Source organism: Microcaecilia unicolor, chromosome 1 (assembly GCF_901765095.1).
Source record: "Microcaecilia unicolor chromosome 1, aMicUni1.1, whole genome shotgun sequence".
Taxonomy (NCBI): Eukaryota; Metazoa; Chordata; class Amphibia; order Gymnophiona; family Siphonopidae; genus Microcaecilia; species Microcaecilia unicolor.
The window spans coordinates 281094858-281115405 of record NC_044031.1 but is presented as its reverse complement, the minus strand read 5'-3'; the positions used below and the strand labels follow the sequence as shown (position 1 = coordinate 281115405).

Here is a 20548-nt window from a genome sequence, read left to right as displayed (position 1 = left end):
GGGGAATTGCTGGATAGGGATGAATGGAGGGCACAGATGGGCATGGATGGATATGGATTGCAGGGCAGGCCTCAGGCAGAGAGGGGAAATGCTGGATAGGGATGAATGGAGGGGCCAGGTGACAGATGAGCATGGATGGGCATGGATTGGAAGGGCAGGACTCAGGGAGACGGGAATTGCTGAATAGGGATGAATGGAGGGCACAGATGGGCATGGATGGATATGGATTGCAGGTCAGGCCTCAGGCAGAGAGGGGAAATGCTGGATAGGGAAAAATGGAGGGGCCAGGTGACAGATGAGCATGGATGGCCATGGATTGGAAGGGCAGGACTCAGGGAGAGGGGAATTGCTGGATAGGGATGAATGGAGGGCACAGATGGGCATGGATGCATATGGATTGCAGGGCAGGCCTCAGGCAGAGAGGGGAATTGCTGGATAGGGATGAATGGAGGGGCCAGGTGAAAGAGTAGCATGGATTGGAAGGGCAGGACTCAGGGAGAGGGGAATTGCTGGATAGGGATGAATGGAGGGCACAGATGGCCATGGATGGATATGGATTGCAGGACAGGCCTCAGGCAGAGAGGGGAAATGCTGGATAGGGAAAAATGCAGGGGCCAGGTGACAAAGGAGCATGGATGGGCATGGATTGGAAGGCCAGGACTCATGGAGAGGGGAATTGCTGGATAGGGATGAATGGAGGGGACAGATGGCCATGGATGCATATGGATTGCAGGGCAGGCCTCAGGGAGACAGCGGAATTGCTGGATAGGGATGAATGGAGGGGCCAGGTGACAGAGGACCATGGATTGGACTCACACTTTCACTCTGACTCTCAAACACTCACTCTCACATACACTCTCCCAAACACACACACTCCGAGGAAAACCTTGCTAGCACCCGTTTCATTTGTGTCAGAAACGGGCCTTTTTTACTAGTTCCTTCATAATCACTTGAGTTCTTGCTAGAGAAAGAATGCGCTGCATTGCATTTTTCACAATAATAGATTGATTTCTGATAACAGTACAACATGAGGTTCACAAACATCATCATCAATCTGCCTTTGTAGGGCGGTTAAAGCAATGTCCAATTCATGGGTAACAACATGTAATAATGATTGTAAATTGTCTAATTGACATTCCTAATTCAGCAGTGGCAGCTGGTTCTGTAAAAGGTATCCAAGATGTTGTACTACTACTACTACTACTTAACATTTCTAGAGCGCTACTAGGGTTACGCAGCGCTGTACAATTTAACAAAGAGAGACAGTCCCTGCTCAAAGAGCTTACAATCTAATAGACAAGTGAACGGTCGGTCCGATAGGGGCAGTCAAATTGGGGCAGTTTGGATTCACTGAACGGTAAGGGTTAGGTGCCGAACGCAGCATTGAAGAGGTGGGCTTTAAGCAAAGACTTGAAGACGGGCAGGGAGGGGGCTTGGCGTAAGGGTTCAGGAAGGTTGTTCCAAGCATAGGGTGAGGCGAGGCAGAATGAGCGGAGCCTGGAGTTGGCGGTGGTGGAGAAGGGTACTGAGAGGAGGGATTTATCCTGTGAACGGAGGTTACGGGCGGGAACGTAAGGGGAGATGAGGGTAGAGAGGTAGTGAGGGGCAGCAGACTGAGTGCATTTGTAGGTAAGAAGGAGAAGCTTGAATTGAATGCGGTATCTGATCGGAAGCAAGTGAAGTGACCTGAGGAGAGGGGTGATATGAGTATATCGGTTCTGGCGGAATATGAGACGTGCAGCAGAGTTCTGAACAGACTGAAGGGGGGATAGATGGCTAAGTGGGAGGCCGGTGAGGAGTAAGTTGCAGTAGTCCAGGCGAGAGGTAATGAGAGCGTGGACGAGAGTTCGGGTGGTGTGTTCAGAGAGGAAAGGGCGAATTTTGCTGATGTTAAAGAGGAAGAAGCGACAGGTCTTGGCTATCTGCTGGATATGCGCAGAGAAGGAGAGAGAGGAGTCAAAGATGACTCCGAGGTTGCGGGCAGATGAGACGGGGAGGATGAGGGTGTTATCAACTGAGATAGAAAGTGGAGGAAGAGGAGAAGTGGGTTTTGGTGGAAAGACGATAAGCTCGGTCTTGGACATGTTCAGTTTCAGGTGGCGGTTGGACATCCAGGCAGCAATGTCGGATAAGCAGGCCGATACCTTTGCCTGGGTCTCCGCGGTGATGTCTGGTGTGGAGAGATACAGTTGGGTGTCATCAGCATAGAGATGATACTGGAAACCATGAGATGAGATCAGGGAGCCCAGGGAAGAGGTGTAGATTGAGAAGAGAAGGGGTCCAAGGACCGATCCCTGGGGAACACCAACAGATAAGGGGATGGGGGTGGAGGAAGATCCATGAGAGTGAACTTTGAAGGTGCGGTGGGAGAGATAGGAGGAGAACCAGGAGAGGACAGAGCCCTGGAACCCAAATGAGGACAGTGTGGCAAGAAGTAAGTCATGATTGACAGTGTCAAAAGCGGCGGATAGATCCAGGAGGATGAGGATGGAGTAGTGGCCTCTGGATTTGGCAAGGAACAGGTCATTACAGACTTTAGAAAGTGCTGTTTCTGTCGAGTGAAGAGGGCGAAAACCGGATTGAAGCGGATCAAGGATGGCATGAGAGGAGAGAAAATCAAGGCAGCGGCTGTGGACTGCGCGCTCAAGTGTCTTGGAGAGGAAGGGTAGGAGGGAGATGGGGCGGTAGTTGGAGGGACAGGTAGGGTCTAGTGATGGTTTTTTGAGGAGTGGCGTGACTACAGCATGCTTGAAGGTGTCGGGGACAGTTGCAGTGGAGAGAGAGAGGTTGAGGATATGACAGATGGAGGGGGTGATAGTAGGAGAGATGGTGTTAAGTAAGTTGGTGGGGATGGGATCAGAGGAACAAGTGGTGCATTTTGAGGAGGAAAGAAGGCGGGCGGTTTCCTCCTCGGAGATATCAGGAAAGGAGGAGAAGGAGGTCTGGGTTGGTTGGTTGAGGGAGAGGGTTGAAGGGTGAAGAGGAGGAGGTGGCTTGGTAGTGAACTCAAGGTTGATCTTTTGCACCTTGTCGCGGAAGTAGTCAGCCAGTGATTGAGGAGAGAGTGACGGGGGGGTGGGAGCGGAGGGCACTTTGAGGAGGGAGTTAAGGGTGGCGAAGAGACGACGAGGGTTAGAGCTGAGAGAATTAGTCAATTGGGTGTAATAGTCCTGTTTGGCAAGGAATAGTGAGGACTGGAAGGAGGATAGCATGAATTTGTAGTGAAGGAAATCTGAATGGGTGCGAGATTTCCTCCAGAGGCGTTCAGCAGATCGGGCGCAGGAGCGAAGGTAACGGATGCAAGGGGTCAGCCAGGGCTGGGGATTAGTACGCCTTGTGGGACGGGAGGTGGATGGTGCAAGGGTGTCCAGAGCAGAGGAGAGAGTGGCATTGTAAGCGGAGACAGCCTCGTCAACAGACTCGGAGGACATGATGGAGGGGAGGAGATTAGAAATACTAGATGATAAGGTGGGAGGGTCAATAATCTGGAGATTCCTGGAAGTAGTGGTTAATGTTGGGCGGAGCTGAGGGGGAGGGTGAAGAAGTGTGAAGGTGATCAGGTGATGATCAGAGACAGGAAGAGCTGAGGTGTGGAAATTGGAGGGTGAGCCGGAAGAGGAGAGGACGAGGTCAAGGCAATGGCCATCACGGTGAGTAGGGGTGGTGGAACATAGCTGGAGGTTGAAGGAGGATGTTAGAGTGAGGAACTGAGAAGCGTGAGAGTTGGACAGGTCATCAACGTGTATGTTGAAGTCTCCGAGAATGAGGGATGGAGATGAGGGTTCAAGAAAAACAGAAAGCCAGGCATCGAAGTCGGTGAGGAAGGAAGGGAGGGATTTATCAGGGGGGCGGTAAATGACTGCCACTCTGAGTGGCAACGGGTAGAATAGACGGATGGAGTGGACTTCAAAGGATGAGAAGCAGTGAGACTGTGGTAGGAGGAGGGGTTGGAAGCTACAGGAGGGCGAGAGTAGTAACCCGACGCCTCCTCCACGGCCAACTAGGCGGGGAGTATGGGAGAAGAGATAGCCTCCATGGCATAGAGCCGCAACTGAGGCAGAGTCGTCAGGGGAGAGCCAGGTTTCAGTTAGGGCAAGCAGGTGAAGGGAATGAGAGATGAAGAGATCGTGGGTGAAGGGAAGTTTGTTGCAGACCGTGGGCATTCCACAGTGTACATGAGAAGGGGAGGGAAGAGGGGGGGAGGAGGGGAATAGATATGAGATTGGAGACATCCCGGAAACGTTTGCATGGATAGGAAGAGGACAGGTGTGGGGGACCTGGATTGGGATTGATGTCTCCTGCGGATAGCAGGAGGAGGAGCAAGAGAGTGCGGAGGAGGGTGGGGGAGGTAGGGCGACGAAGGCGACGAAGACGGGATGCGCTTAGGAGGAATGGGGATGGGTTAATGGCAGGAAGGAAGTGTTGAAGGTTGAGAGCTAGGAAGGAGGAGGGGGACAGGAGAGATGGTGAGGTGGTGAGGGACGGGGGTGAGTAGGGTATTGCAGTAGTGAGCAAGATGGGAGAGGACATGGGTGGGCAGTGAGTTCCAGTGGTAGACAGCGGTAGGGGGAGGGGAAAAAGATTAGGAAGGGACAGGGCAAGGAAGAGAATGTGTAAAGGGGCCATAAGTAGTAACTGAGGTGTTACGGGTATATATGTAGTGACTGAGGTGTTAAGCGATAGATAGAACGGCAGAGCTGGATTAGAGGCTTAAAACTGGAATGGTAGGCAGCAGGCAGGTAGGCACTGCCCAGTAAGAACAAGTCACACCCACTATGTTTGAAAAATGTGGGAGGAAAGGAGGTGAAGAGCCTGAACACAGAGACAGAGCAGTTATCTGCAGGCAGATTAGGTTGCTTGGGAGGGTATATAAGAACTATCACCCTAGGGGTGGGTGGGTAGAGGGATCTAAGTCTAAAATGTACAGACAGAGCTGCAGCACAGCCAGTTAATCTGTAAAAAAGGTGGATTTCTCAAGAAAAACTGGTATAGAAGGCTGCCCCTCTAACAGAGAATCAGGTCACACCCACTAAGTTTGAATTTGTGGGGGAGATTCAGAGACAGAGCTGCTAAGTCTAAAATGTACAGACAGAGCTGCAGCACAGCCAGTTAATCTGTAAAAAAGGTGGATTTCTCAAGAAAAACTGGTATAGAAGGCTGCCCCTCTAACAGAGAATCAGGTCACACCCACTAAGTTTGAATTTGTGGGGGAGATTCAGAGACAGAGCTGCTAAGTCTAAAATGTACAGACAGAGCTGCAGCACAGCCAGTTAATCTGTAAAAAAGGTGGATTTCTCTAAGTTTGAATTTGTGGGGGAGATTCAGAGACAGAGCTGCTAAGTCTAAAATGTACAGACAGAGCTGCAGCACAGCCAGTTAATCTGTAAAAAAGGTGGATTTCTCAAGAAAAACTGGTATAGAAGGCTGCCCCTCTAACAGAGAATCAGGTCACACCCACTAAGTTTGAATTTGTGGGGGAGATTCAGAGACAGAGCTGCTAAGTCTAAAATGTACAGACAGAGCTGCAGCACAGCCAGTTAATCTGTAAAAAAGGTGGATTTCTCAAGAAAAACTGGTATAGAAGGCTGCCCCTCTAACAGAGAATCAGGTCACACCCACTAAGTTTGAATTTGTGGGGGAGATTCAGAGACAGAGCTGCTAAGTCTAAAATGTACAGACAGAGCTGCAGCACAGCCAGTTAATCTGTAAAAAAGGTGGATTTCTCTAAGTTTGAATTTGTGGGGGAGATTCAGAGACAGAGCTGCTAAGTCTAAAATGTACAGACAGAGCTGCAGCACAATAGTAGTGTTGCTGCGGCAGCTTCAGAACTCTGGTATGAAGGAGGCTGTTTTTGAAATTCCTCGTCTGCCTTCATGCATGCTGTTTCACGCGTCTGTGTATCAATTTTCATTTTATCAGCATGGTATAAGTCTGCTGCAACCATGAACAGATTTAAAACATGTAAGTGTTTCTGTAAGGATTTTCCCTTTTTGTTTTGTTGTATGTATTTTAAAACAGACAACAGCTGAGTTCTTACAAATGAACCACCACCTGGCCATGATAAGAATGAATCCTGTGAGGCATATCCAGCCCATTTCTCACAAACCTTTTGAATAATGGGTGCCTCAAAGGGAAAAGTATCCTTAACATGCACAAGGGGTGAGCAATTCTTTCGGCTATCTACATACAAAACATAAGGAGTGGTAGATGTTTCTCCCTGACCCTCTGCAGCGGGTTGAGGGGATGGTTCCTTCTTAGACTGAAAAGGTCTCATGATGTAATAACAAACAATGCCTAAGCTAGCAAAATACACAGCAAACAATAATATAGATAATGAAAGATACAAGAATAAAAATAAAAAAAACAATTTTTCAAAAGACTTTGCTTCAAGATATACTCACGGTTCAGCTGATTGACAGTCTATAACCTACTCAATCCAGGCTGGCCATTTCTGGAGATCATAGGAAAGAAAGTCACACGATTACCAATACAACAACTTAATCAGAACAACGGCAGCCGCGTCCTGCCGCGGTTGCCAATTTGTTTATTTACACCTTATATGTATGTAAACAAAGAAACCGACACCTATTATAACGAAGAATAATCAACAGTTTTTATTTTTTCAACTGTCCTCCCTTGGACAGAGGCAGTATGAGAACATCATACTGGAAGCAAAGTATACTCACAATATATGATCAGCAGTAATACAGAGATATATGTTTGCTTAGCTTACATTCATTGTGCTTCTGCTTATATACTCTTAAATTAGTACTGCACCCAATGCCTGCACGTCAGCAACCCTTTCCTTTGAAGCCTGTTCTTTCTTATCTACAAATGTCAGCAGCATTCCTTCTACCCTAGCACAGACTGTTTCTGTTTCACACAAGGCTACCCAGCTCAAGGCTGATTCTATGACTCCCTTATTATTTTCACAGATTTGTGACTCGTATCTCTTTTGCCTTAATACTTGCATTCCACTGACCATAGGAACTTTCTTTTTTCCTCATTATATTTAACAAGGGTCATGTCACGGCTCATAGTGTTAGAGCCATGGCAGCGTCAGTGGCCCACTTGAAGTCAGCCACTATTGAAGAGATTTGCAAGGCTGCAACGTGGTCTTCTGTCCACACATTCACATCTCATTATTGCCTTCAGCAAGATACCCAACGCACAGTCGGTTTGGGCAGTCAGTGCTGCAGAATCTGTTTGGGGTCTAGAATCCAACTCCCCCCCCAGGCCCATTTTTTTTTCTGTTCCAGGCTGCACTCTCAGTTAGTTGTTATTTTTCAGGTTAATCTATGTTATGTCCTCGCCGTTGTGAGGCCCAATTGACCCTGTTTGTTGTTTTGAGTGAGCCTGGGGGCTAGGGATACCCATATGTGAGAACAAGGAAGCCTGCTTGTCCTCGGAGAAAGCGAAGTTACTTACCTGTAGCAGGTATTCTCCAAGGACAGCAGGCTGATTGTTCTCACCAACCTGCCTACCTCCCCTTTGGAGTTGTGTCTTCCCTTGTCTTTGCTTTGTAATTTGACTGAGGCACGTTCGCGCTACGGGCGGGAAGACGGTTGCGCATGCGTGCGCGCGAGGGCTTTAGCAAGCTTTGTTGCTAGGAAGATTTCTGATCCTGGGGCTGCCATCGGACGTCACCCATATGTGAGAACAATCAGCCTGCTGTCCTCGGAAAATACCTGCTACAAGTAAGTAACTTCGCTTTCTGATTGCTCCCTTCTGGCCGCGTCAGATTTGGTTCCCTCTTCTTCTGGAGTTGTCCTCCGAAGAACCGTGGAGATTGGACTGTTTTCCAACCCTCAGAACGAGGGGGCGCTTCTGCATCCCAACCTCCAGTCTCTGGCTCTCACAGCCTGGATGTTGAGAGCGTAGAATTCTCTTCCTTGAGTCTCTCTCTGAGCATGTCTCCCGGGTTCTGCTTGCTTCCAGGAAAGATTCTACTAAGAGGTGCTACTTTTTCAAATGGAGGAGGTTTGCTGTCTGGTGTGATAGCAAGGCCCTAGATCCTCGCTCTTGTCCTACACAGACCCTGCTTGAATACCTTCTACATTTATCAGAGTCTGGTCTCAAGACCAACTCCGTAAGAGTTCATCTTAGTGCAATTAGTGCTTATCATCAACATGTAGAGGGTAAGCCTATCTCTGGACAGCCTTTATGAGAGGTTTGCTTTTGTCAAAGCCCCCTATCAAACCTCCACCAGTGTCATGGGATCTCAACTTCATTCTCACCCAGCTGATGAAGCCTCCTTTTGAGCCACTGAATTCCTGCCATCTGAAGTACTTGACTTGGTAGGTCATTTTCTTGGTGGCTGTTACTTCAGCTCGTAGGGTCAGTGAGCTTCAAGCCTTGGTAGTGCATGCTTCTTATCTCAAGTTTCATCACAACAAAGTAGTCCTCCGCATGCACCCTAAGTTCTTGCCGAAGGTGGTGTCGGAGTTCCATCTGAGCCAGTCAATTGTCTTGCCAACATTTTTTCCCCGTCCTCATACCCGCCCTGCTAAACATCAGTTGCACGCCTTGGACTGCAAGAGAGCATTGGCCTTTTACGTGGAGCGGACAAGCCCCTTCAGACAGTCCGCCCAAATGTTTGTTTCTTTTGATCCCAACAGAAGGGGACTTGCAGTCAGGAAACGCACCATTTCAAATTGGCTAGCAGATTGCATTTCCTTCACTTATTCCCAAGCTGGGCTGAATCTTGAGGGTCATGTCACGGCTCATAGTGTTAGAGCCATGGCAGCGTCGGTGGCCCATTTGAAGTCAGCCACTATAGAAGAGATTTGCAAGGCTGCGACGTGGTCATCAATCCACACATTCACATCTCACTACTGCCTTCAGCAGGGTACCCGATGCGACAGTCGGTTTGGGCAGTCGGTGCTGCAGAATCTGTTCGGGGCTTAGAATCCAACTCCACCCCCCTAGGCCCATTTTTATTCTGTTTCAGGCTGCACTCTCAATTAGTTGTTCTTGTTCGTAGGTCAATCCTTGTTATGTCCTCGCCGTTGCGGGGCCCAATTGACCTTTCTTTGTTGTTTTACGTGAGCCTGGGTGCTAGGGATACCCCAGTCCTGAGAACAAGCAGCCTGCTTGTCCTCGGAGAAAGCGAAGATACATACCTATAGCAGGTGTTCTCCGAGGGCAGCAGGCTGATTCTTCTCACAAACCAGCCCACCTCCCCTTTGGAGTTGTTCTTCTTTAATTTCTTGCTTTTGTATATAACTGAGCGGGACTCGCGCGCGGCAGGCAGGAAGTTGGGTGCGCGTGCCACGTGCTCCAGAAGGTTCTACAAAGCTTTGAAGATTTTTGCTTTGAAAAATTCCGAAGGTGGGGGCCGCTGTGAACGCCGACCCAGTCGTGAGAACAATCAGCCTGCTGTCCTCGGAGATCACCTGCTACAGGTATGTATCTTCGCTTTATTAGGGACCCAGGGGACAGGTGGTTTTTGGACAGGAGGATATGTAACTCAAAATAGCTCATAGAGGGAGTTTTTGCAGAGCTGGAGGAAAGGATCTAGGGAGGGACAGCTTGTAATAGGAGATGACTTTAATATGACAGTTTTCCCTGGCTTGGTTACTTCAGAGAAGTAGTGCGAGTGAGGAGGGGAAAGAGCCAAACTGAGAAGGTTTATGGATAATTTGGAAGTGGGTGGGTATCTGATGGGAGCTGAACTCAACTTCTACCTGTCATGGTACTTATTCCCGATTGGACTTTTTTATGATTGGGTAAGATGTTATCATCAGGGTGGTTGAATCTGAGTTGAGAAGCAGCACATGATCCAAAATACACCTTAATAAATCTCAGCAGAAATACACCTTAAGCTAGCCTGCAGGCTAGGTGGACTAAGTGACAGCTTATTGTGGAGGAAGATGTGATTTGACAACTGTGGACAGATATTATAAATTATTTTGAATTAAACTCTTCCAGTGAGGTATCCTGGGCAACCTTATGGGATGAGTTTAAAGCCACTATTTAAGGACAATTAATTATGTGGGAGCCTGAAAAAAAGAAAGACAAGGGTCAGAAAGGCGAACACTTAGTACAATTTGATTAGAAATGGCACAAAGAGAGGAAGGAACCTTCCTTGAACTGAAACTCGAGTTAGCTAGGCTGTAGAGTAATGCACTATGACTTACTAAAAGCCAGACAGGTTATTTTTGAACAGGGGGATAATGCCAGGAAGTTGTTAGCACACAGATTAAAGCAGCAGAGGGGAGGCTATTCAAGTGACCTTTATTAAAAATGGAAAAGGTTTAACTGGCTTATGAACAGGAGGAAATGATTTTTTTTTTCAGAGGTTTTATGAAGAGATTTATGGGGCAAAGCCCTTACCCCCCTTTGGGAGATGTGTATAGCTACCTAAATTATATTATCACTGTGTGTTGTATAAGGAGGAGGTGGAACTGTTTGATGAGCAAAAGACAAAATTTGGGGAGCAGTCAGATCCCTAAAAATGGATAAAGCCCCAATCTCAGTGACTTTTCTGCCAAATTTTATAAGACACTTCAGTGATATGTTAGTGGGTCCCTTGCAGGCTTTGTTTAACAAAGTGCAGAAGGGAGTGAAATCAGCCAAAACTGTGACTTGTACGGGCACTATGGTCCTTCTGAAGGCAAAAAAAAAAGGGTCCCTCTCTTTGTGGGTCATACAAGATATGGGCCTGTATGAGGGATCCTGGCCAAAGAATTGACATCCTGGTTGAATAAAGTGCTGGGATGCATAATCCACAAGTACCAGTTAGGTTTTATCCCTGATCATCAAGCAGTAATTAAATCAGCAAAGTGCTCATGTAAATGTAGAAGGCAAAGACCCAGACCTTCACCTCGGTTATCATCTGTTGATGCAGAGAAGGCTTTTGGCCAAGTAGCTTGGATCTTAGTTGGAAAGGATGGGGTTTGGGTCAGGGTTCGTAAGTTGGATTGGGGAACTTTATAGGCAGCCAAAGGCACGCATGAAGGTGAATAGTGATTATTCAGAGTGTTTTGGTTTGGGTAGAAGTACAAGGCAAGGCTGTCCACTATCTCCACTTTTTGCCCTTTCTGATGGAAATGATCAGGAGTAGCCTAGACATTTAAAGGAATAGAGAGAGAGAGAGGGTGTGGACCATAGAATAACTCTTTGCTAATGATATCCCTTTTATGGTGAGTTGGCCCCCATATCTCTTTACCACTGTTGATTTGGGAATTGAAAGAATGAGTGTGTCAGGTTTCACAGTTAATGTGGCTAAATCAGATTTTGAAGATTAGGTTAGACCTCCAATAGGAAGGGAAGTTGAAGGATAATTTTCCCTTTAGATGGGCAAAGTGTAGCATCTGTTTGGGTGTTCAGCTCACACCAGATTGTTCCCAGTTATACCATATGAACTATACGTCTTTTGAGAGCACTGGTAGAGACAGAGAGCACTGGAGCAGACTCAGTCTATTCTAGCTGGTAGGATAATGAGTGTTAAGATGGTGGTGTTGCCCAGATACTTACCTTTTCATGTGCTACTGATAGAAGTGCCTGAGTGCACGTTTACAATTTTAAGCAAGAAATTACTAAGATTTATTTGGAAGGGATGACCACCACAGGTGGCTACAGGGGTCCTATGCCTTCCAAAAAAAGGAAGGTGGATTAGTTGTGCCAGATCTCAAAAATACTATGTGACAGCTCAACTTAGGGCAGTCTATGATTGGCATAGAAATTCTGATAAACAATGGTGAGGAGATGTTGGAGGGGGGGAGATCAGGGGATTGGGGGGAAAATTTGGGGATCTAGACATATGAAAGAGAGAGAGGACCCTGAACCCATTTTTTTAGGCTCACTTGGGACGTTTGGTATAGATACAAGAAGGCATTGCTAGGGGGAAAGGTTGTTTCACTATTAATGCCCGTTTGGTTATATGAGATTTGTTCCAGGTCAAAGGTTACTTCGGTATTAATGCTCGTTTGGGCATGTGAGAGCTTTGTTCTTGGCCAAGCATCAAGAGTGTTTTGTGAATGGGTAGAGAATGGATTGGTGAGATTGGGGCAGTTATATACACAAAAGTAATTGATGGCTTTATAATTTGCAAAAAAGAGATTTTTTTTTTACCTGTAATTATGGCATTATCAGAAGAGAGAGAGAGAAGCATTTGAAGGGGAGGCAGAGGGCTTTTAAGCATTAGGAGTACTGGGAAAAAGGAAATTTTCAGTTATATTTCATGTTAATACAGCTACCCAAATCAAAGCCTCAATACATTTGAGCTTGAGAAGATCTGAGGAGGATGAATAGGAAACAGTTTTTGATAAAGTCGCTAAAATTTCTATGACAGCCAATTTGGTTGGAAATGGCTACAAAGTGTTATATAAGAGGCATTTAACACCAGTTTGGCTAAAAAAAAAATATACAAGGCATACCCACTTGATAGTTGGAAACAATGTGTGCTTAAAGGGAATATACAGCTTGCCTTTTTTATCACCTAATCAATTTACAATTTAAAAAAAATTACATAAAACAAAAAATGTTAAAGAACTCCATAAAATCAAAGTGTATCAGAATGCTGAAAAACTTTAGGGGCTTAAGTTAGAGAGGAGCCCAAGGATTATCATTCTTGCATGTAGGAAGGAGAGAAATAGATTAAAGGGATTGGAAACACCTGAAATAGTTTCTGGTGGCAGCACAATGCAAAGTAGCATTCTGCTGGACGGGATCAAGAGGGCCTAACTTTTTGAATTTCTGAAATAGTGAACAATTTGTATCAGCTGAGTAGACTGGTGTTAAAACATGGAAATTGAGTTAGATGGATATTAAGTGGGCAAAGTATTAGGAGTGACTGCGAAAATTGTCTCTTCCCCCTCCCCCCCCCCCCCCCCCCCAACACACACACAGAAAAATGAAGGCAGATAAACACCATATGGCCTGTCCAATCTACCCTCAATGCATTCTACTATCCCTTGCCCTTAGAGATCCTTTGTACTTGTCCTGAGCTTTCTTGAATTCAGATACAGTTTTTATCTCCACCACAAGGCTGTTTAATAAATTCACCACCCTTTCTGTGAAGTATTTCCTGAGTTTATCCCCTTTCACCTTTGTCCTGTGCTCCCTTGTTCCAGAGCTTCCTTTCAGTTTGAAAGAGACTCATCTCTCTTGTGCATTTATGCCACAGAGGTATTTAAACATCTATGTCGTATCTTCCTTCTGTTGCCTTTCTTCCAAAGTATATACACCTACAAAGTAAGAATGACAAAACAACATGGATTATATTCCAACAGTCACCCCCTCATACACATAACAAGTACTTCTGAAGATGCTTTACTAAGAACAGAGAACGTAAAGCAGTACAGCTAGGACCCAATAGCAGATCTAGCCTGTGGCTGTGAATTGACAAATCGATCCGATAGCAGATGTAAAACACATTCTCTTATGACACTACACCCTTTGAAGGGGTGAACAAACACGTAGATCTTTAAAGGTGAGCCAGTTGATATTGTGTATCTGGATTTTCAAAAGGCGCTTGAAAAGGTACCTCATAAAAGACTCCAGAGGAAATTGGAAAGTCGTGGGATAGGAAGTAGTGTCCTATCGTGGATTAAAAACTGGTTAAAAGGTAGAAAACAAGAGAGTAGGGTTAAATGGTCAGTATTCTCAATGGAGAAGGGTAGCTAGTGGGGTTCCCCAGGGGTCTGTGCTGGGACCACTGCTTTTTAACATATTTATAAATGACCTAGAGATGGGAGTAACTAGTGAGGTAATTAAATTTGCTGATGACAAAGTTATTCAAAGTCGTTAAATCGCGGGAGGTTTTTGAAAAATTACAAGAGGACCTTACGAGACTGGGCATCTAAATGGCAGGTAACGTTAGTTTAATGTCAACAAGTGTAAAGTGATGCATGTGGGAAAGAGGAACCCGAATTATATAGCTACGTAATGCAAGGTTCCACGTTAGGAGTCACCGACCAAGAAAGGGATCTAGGTGTCATTGATGATACGTTGAAACCTTGTGCTCAGTGTGCTGCGGCAGCTAAGAAAGCAAATAGAATGTTAGGTATTGTTAGGAAAGGAATGGAAAACAAAAATGAGGACGTTATAATGCCTTTGTATCGCTCCATGGTGCGACCGCACCTCAAATGTTGTGTTCAGTTGTGGTCACTGATCTGAAAAAAGATATAGTGGAATTAGAAAAGGTGCAGAGAAGGGCAACGAAAATGATAAAGGGGGATGGGATGACTTCCCTATGAGGAAAGGCTAAAGCTGCTAGGGCTTTTCAGCTTGGAGAAAAGATAGCTGAGGGGAGATATGATAGAGGTCTTCACCGAGGAGGATTTGGGGGGGACACCGGTGCCGGAAAGAATATTTGAAGCGGGGGAGTCGGAGAAACTAAACAAATTCTCTGTAACCTTGGAGGATGTAATGGGTCAGTTCAGCAAGCTGAAGAGTAGTAAATCACCGGGACCTGATGGTATTCATCCCAGAGTATTAATAGAACTAAAAAATGAACTTGCGGAGCTACTGTTAGAAATATGCAATCTGTCCCTAAAATCGAGTGTAATACCGGAAGACTGGAGGGTAGCCAATGTTACTCCGATTTTTAAGAAAGGTTCCAGAGGAGATCCGGGAAATTATAGACCGGTGAGTCTGACGTCGGTGCCGGGCAAGATGGTGGAGGCTATTATTAAGAATAAAATTGCAGAGCATATACAAAAACATGGACTGATGAGACAAAGTCAGCACGGATTTAGTGAAGGGAAGTCTTGCCTCACCAATCTAATGCATTTTTTTGAGGGGGTAAGCAAACATGTGGACAATGGGGAGCCGGTTGATATTGTATATCTGGATTTTCAGAAGGCGTTTGACAAAGTGCCGCACGAAAGACTCCTGAAGAAATTGCAGAGTCATGGAATCGGAGGTAGGGTATTATTATGGATTAAGAACTGGTTGAAAGATAGGAAGCAGAGAGTAGGATTGCGTGGCCAGTATTCTCAGTGGAGGAGGGTAGTTAGTGGGGTCCCGCAGGGGTCTGTGCTGGGTCCGTTGCTTTTTAATGTATTTATAAATGACCTAGAGATGGGAATAACTAGTGAGGTAATTAAATTCGCCGATGACACAAAATTATTCAGGGTCGTCAAGTCGCAGGAGGAATGTGAACGATTACAGGAGGACCTTGCGAGACTGGGAGAATGGGCGTGCAAGTGGCAGATGAAGTTCAATGTTGACAAGTGCAAAGTGATGCATGTGGGTAAGAGGAACCCGAATTATAGCTACGTCTTGCAAGGTTCCGCGTTAGGAGTTACGGATCAAGAAAGGGATCTGGGTGTCGTCGTCGATGATACGCTGAAACCTTCTGCTCAGTGTGCTGCTGCAGCTAGGAAAGCAAATAGAATGTTGGGTGTTATTAAGAAGGGTATGGAGTCCAGGTGTGCGGATGTTATAATGCCGTTGTATCGCTCCATGGTGCGACCGCACCTGGAGTATTGTGTTCAGTACTGGTCTCCGTATCTCAAAAAAGATATAGTAGAATTGGAAAAGGTACAGCGAAGGGCGACGAAAATGATAGTGGGGATGGGACGACTTTCCTATGAAGAGAGGCTGAGAAGGCTAGGGCTTTTCAGCTTGGAGAAGAGACGGCTGAGGGGAGATATGATAGAAGTGTATAAAATAATTAGTGGAATGGATCGGGTGGATGTGAAGCGACTGTTCACGCTATCCAAAAATACTAGGACTAGAGGGCATGAGTTGAAGCTACAGTGTGGTAAATTTAAAACGAATCGGAGAAAATTTTTCTTCACCCAACGTGTAATTAGACTCTGGAATTCATTGCCGGAGAACGTGGTACGGGCGGTTAGCTTGACGGAGTTTAAAAAGGGGTTAGATAGATTCCTAAAGGACAAGTCCATAGACCGCTATTAAATGGACTGGAAAAATTCCTCATTTTTAGGTACAACTTGTCTGGAATGTTTTTACGTTTGGGGAGCGTGCCAGGTGCCCTTGACCTGGATTGGCCACTGTCGGTGACAGGATGCTGGGCTAGATGGACCTTTGGTCTTTCCCAGTATGGCACTACTTATGTACTTATGTAGGTCTATAAAATAATGAGTGGAGTGGAATGGGTAGACGTGAAGCGTCTGTTTACTCTTTCCAAAAATACTAGGACTAGGGGGCATTCAATGAAACTACAAAGTAGTACATTCAAAACAAATCAGAGAAAGCTTTTCTTCACTCAACATGTAATTAAACTGGAATTCGTTGCCTGAGAACTTAGCGGGATTTAAAAAAAGGTTTGGATACCTTCCTAATGGAAAAGTCCATAGACCATTATTAAAATGGACTTGGGGAAAATCCACTGCTTTATTTCTGGGATAAGCAGCATAAAATGTTTTGTACTTTTTTTTTTGAGATCTTGCCAGGTATTTGTGACCTGGATTGGCCAGTTTTGGAAACAGGATGCTGGGCCTGATGGACCTTTAGTCTGTCCCAGTATGGCAATACTTATGTGTAAAGTCAAAGCTCCCAAAAAAAGCGTCCCATCCAAATTATATCAAAATCCATCGTGATCTCTCCAAGAACTAGATTCATGTGTGCAGAAACTTTGCATGCAAAAATGTTCAGTTTCATTACCTTCTGAGTGCTACTTACTATTATGCAACCATACTGCACCACATATGAAAATGTATTTATTGAAATGGCTTGTTTATTTAAATTATTCAGGCATCACGGGAGTATAAAATATTTCCATTTCCAGATGTCAGGTACCTCTTCAGTAAATTTATAGCCCACTTGGATGGGTGGGCTATAAATGTTTTAAATAAATCAGGGATACATGCAGCACACAGTTCAGATCATCATTGCTGTCTCCTATGTTCTACTGTCTTATTCAGGCTGGAGGTATCACCAGTGCTATGAGGCACTGGAAAACTGTTTGCCAGAGGGAGACTGTAAGTAGTTGAAAGAAACCAGTAAAACCTATCACTTACACGTCCTTTCCAAACTCTTCAGAACCAATCACTAACAAGTTGAAACATACAGAAAAATATGGGTACATATAAGTCAGTGAGCAAAAGCCTTTTTCCTTTCTTCTCTCTCGGTTTTCCACAAATTAACACTGTTGGGTGTATTTTAAATTTTCACCCTCATTAAATTGTCAAGGTATTCAACTTGTAGCTGGACTAAGTTGAATCCCCTTTTTGCAGCTGGCACCCGGAAGCTTGAAAAGTGCCAAAATTATCCAGAAGATAGTTTCGATAAACTGTTGCTGTGTGAAAGTTAGTATGTTCTCAAACGTTTTTACTAGTTCACTTTAATTTTCTCACTTACAAATAACTTAAATTCTGAATACTATTCAGAGTTCCTTTCCAAAAGACGTTTCATCTTTGTTGAAATTAGGGCTGCATGTTAATCGCAGTTAACGCCATGATTAGTGCATTAGTTGTAAGCGGCAATTTAAAAAAAAATCGTGCTGCACAGTCTCCCCCCCCCCCCCCCCCCCCAAGCATTTTTCTCCCTTCTCCCTCCTGCCCCCTGATGAACACAGTTTGGGATCTGTTCCAGTCTCGCCCTGCAGTTCAACAGCTCCCCTTTCTTCCCCTGGTTACCTTATATCAGGAGATTATTTTGGGGTTGTAGCCTTTCTGTTCGAAGGATGCAGTCAGGATTTCAAGGTGTCTGTCTCTGTCCCCTGGGTCAGAGCAGATACGGTGGTATCTTATGGCTTGGCTGTAAATAATAGATCTTTTTGTATGTGAAGGGTGGAAGCTGGAGTTGTGGAGGTAACTGCATTTGTCTGTGGGTTTCTTGTACATGGATGTTTGTATATATCCATCACTGATTGAGACTGTGGTGTGGTGTCCAAAAAATTGACTTTTTCTGGGGAGTAGTCAATTTTGAATCAAATGTAGGATGGTATGTATTGAATGAATTGTAAAATTGTTTCAGAATTTCTTCCCCCTTAGTCAGAGGAGTGTGGTAGCCATGTTAGTCCACTCTTAAGGTTATCAATAGAAATCAAACAAAATAAAACATGGAAAAGAAAATAAGATGATACCTTTTTTATTGGACATAATACATTTCTTGATTAGCTTTCGAAGGTTGCCCTTCTTCGTCAGCGGAAATAAGCAAATGTGCTAGCTGACAGTGTATATAAGTGAAAACATTCAAGCATTACTATGACAGTCTGACAGGGTGGGAGGATGGGGGTGGGTAGGAGGTATGATTAAATATTTTGACACCCATCAGACAGGACTTAACAAAGATCTGGGTTTTCTAGCACATTATAAACCATAAAATTGTACTGCTTTGCCACCCTCCTGTCTCCATGCATCTCTCTCTGTCTCTCATCTATCCACCCCCATCCTGTTAGAATGTCACTGGAATGCTTTGATGTTTCACTTATATATACTGTCATCTACCAACATTTGCTTATTTCCGATCTGACGAAGAAGGGCAACCTTCGAAAGCTAATCTAGAAATGTATTAAGTTATGTCCAATAAAAAAGGTATTGTCTTATTTTCTTTTCCATGTTTTATTTTGTTTTATTTCTATTGATTGCCAGGTTATTGTGACCTGGCTTGGCCACTGTTTGGAAAACAGGATACTGCACTAGATGGACCATTGGTCTGACCCAGTATGGCTACTCTTATGTTCTTATATGCCTTGATTATGCAGGGGGTTCTTTGTTACATTCCATGAGTCTGTACTGATCTTGTGGATGATAAAGAAATTTGGTTTTACTTTATTTTTATTTATTAGAATTCTTTGTTTTAGTTCTAAAACCTATCCTATCCTGTTTACTTCTTCTGGTCTGATCTATTTGCTGTTCATTGGAGCCTTGCGATTCTGGAGTGGGGGTTGTATGACCCTGTCCCCTTTGTTGACCAGGAAAATGCTCCTCACTTGTACAGTACCCTGGATAGGCAGGGCTCACAAGCATTTGTCTCCATCTACTGCTGGGGGGCATAACCCATGTATCTGGACTGCTGTGGTAGGAATCAGAGAAAGATTAGCAGACCAAATTGTTCCATTCTTTTAAGAAACACAGCCAATTAATCTGCAGATGACTGTACATTTGTAAGGTAATAATAATTGTAATGAGCACTGTCTAGGAAAATAAATTTGTTCATGTCTGAGAGTCTGTCTTGGGTTTTTGTAATAGCTTTGAATACTGTTGTGAGTGCTCAGAGACCCTGTTGAAAGTAGCTCTATAAATATCTGCATCCCGTTCTCTTGGCCACAAATTGGCTATGGATTTGGGAAGGGGGAGTGGGCTAGAGGAAAGTGCTTGGAAAGAGCATAGCATTAACGTATTTCTGAAAGCTCTCCTGGGATAGAAATAAAAGCTTTGCCGTAAGGGAATAAAGTAACATAAAATAGGTTTTCTATTATGTTTTTTCTTTTCACTTATTTTGCAGGTCATCCAAAGAAAGTTCATCAAGAGACAAGGATAGAACATCCCGAGACAAAGACAGGAGTTCCAGAGACAGGTCAAGAGACCTTGAGCGCAGGGAAAGAAAGCGTTCATATGAGAGCGCCAATGGAAAATCAGAAGATAGGAGGAGCTCAGAGGAGCGCGAAGCAGGAGAGATCTGACTAATAAGGGCATGTTAATGTCCTATATCTTTCTATGAAGATGTGTACAATGGTTTAGTTTACAGCTGTTCAAAGAAACAATATGAAAAGGTGAGCAATGGATGGCAGTCACTAGTCCAGTTTAGGTGTAAATAAAAAAAATCAGGCAGATTTGTCACCCCATCTTCTTGTGATACTAAAGAGAAGCTTTCATGTTTTCTGCTAGAGGAGGTATGCTGTCAAGGAAACCTTTGCTTAAAAAGAAAACAAAAGCAAGTTAAATAAAAATTGTCGTCCTGTACCCCAAAATTGCATGGTTCTGCCTTTGCTCATTTTATCCTTTTTTTTTTTTTTTTCTTTTTGATCCACTGTTATGGGGCACAACAGGGAAACAGGATTGAAAATGTGAGTGAAATAACCTTTATTGTCCAGTGTAAAATAGGGGGGACATGCCAATCAGTTGCAATTGGGGACTGGCAGAAGCAACAAAACACCATAAAAATAAGGTTTTGGGGGAGAGAAAGGGGATTGTGGTTTTGTTTTTATATATTTTTTTTTTTAACAAATGCCTCCTTTTAGTGTTGAGAGTTGAACAGCTGTTGCTTTACATCCTTTTTTTTGTTTTAAATTGAGATTTGAAAAATCAAATGCCAGTCTTGTATTCAATACCATATGATTGGTAATATGTCAAGTATATTGTTGGTGTTTTAAGGAGGGTAGTGTTTTTTGTTTTTCATAAGAACTTTTTTCGCTTTCTTGTGGAGTATAAAAACTGCACATCTTTAATTGTAAAAAAATAAATAAATAAATTGCATTGTCCAATAAATTGACTTAAAAATTTGAAAAGTTGGCTTACCAAAGTTTATTCTTTTGTTGCTTTACTACTACTACTACTATTTAGCATTTATATAGCGCTACAAAGCGTACGCAGCGCTGCACAAACATAGAAGCTGTTTGGATTTGGATTTAGCTCACCTTTTTCAGTAGTAGCTCAAGGTAATTCGCATTTCCATATCATCATGCTGA

At 44.3% G+C, this 20548-nt stretch overlaps 1 protein-coding gene across 1 annotated transcript in view; it reads left to right on the top strand.

Moving 5' to 3' along the window:
- Positions 1–20347, top strand: part of LOC115472718 (putative RNA-binding protein Luc7-like 2) — a 249813-nt gene extending 229466 nt beyond the window's left edge. Inside the window, exon 11 of the mRNA XM_030207087.1 lies at positions 19366–20347. Coding sequence (XP_030062947.1) covers positions 19366–19543 — 178 coding nt within the window. The 3' untranslated portion in view covers positions 19544–20347. The remainder of the gene's footprint in view (positions 1–19365) is intronic.
- The last annotated feature ends 201 nt before the right edge of the window (positions 20348–20548 follow it).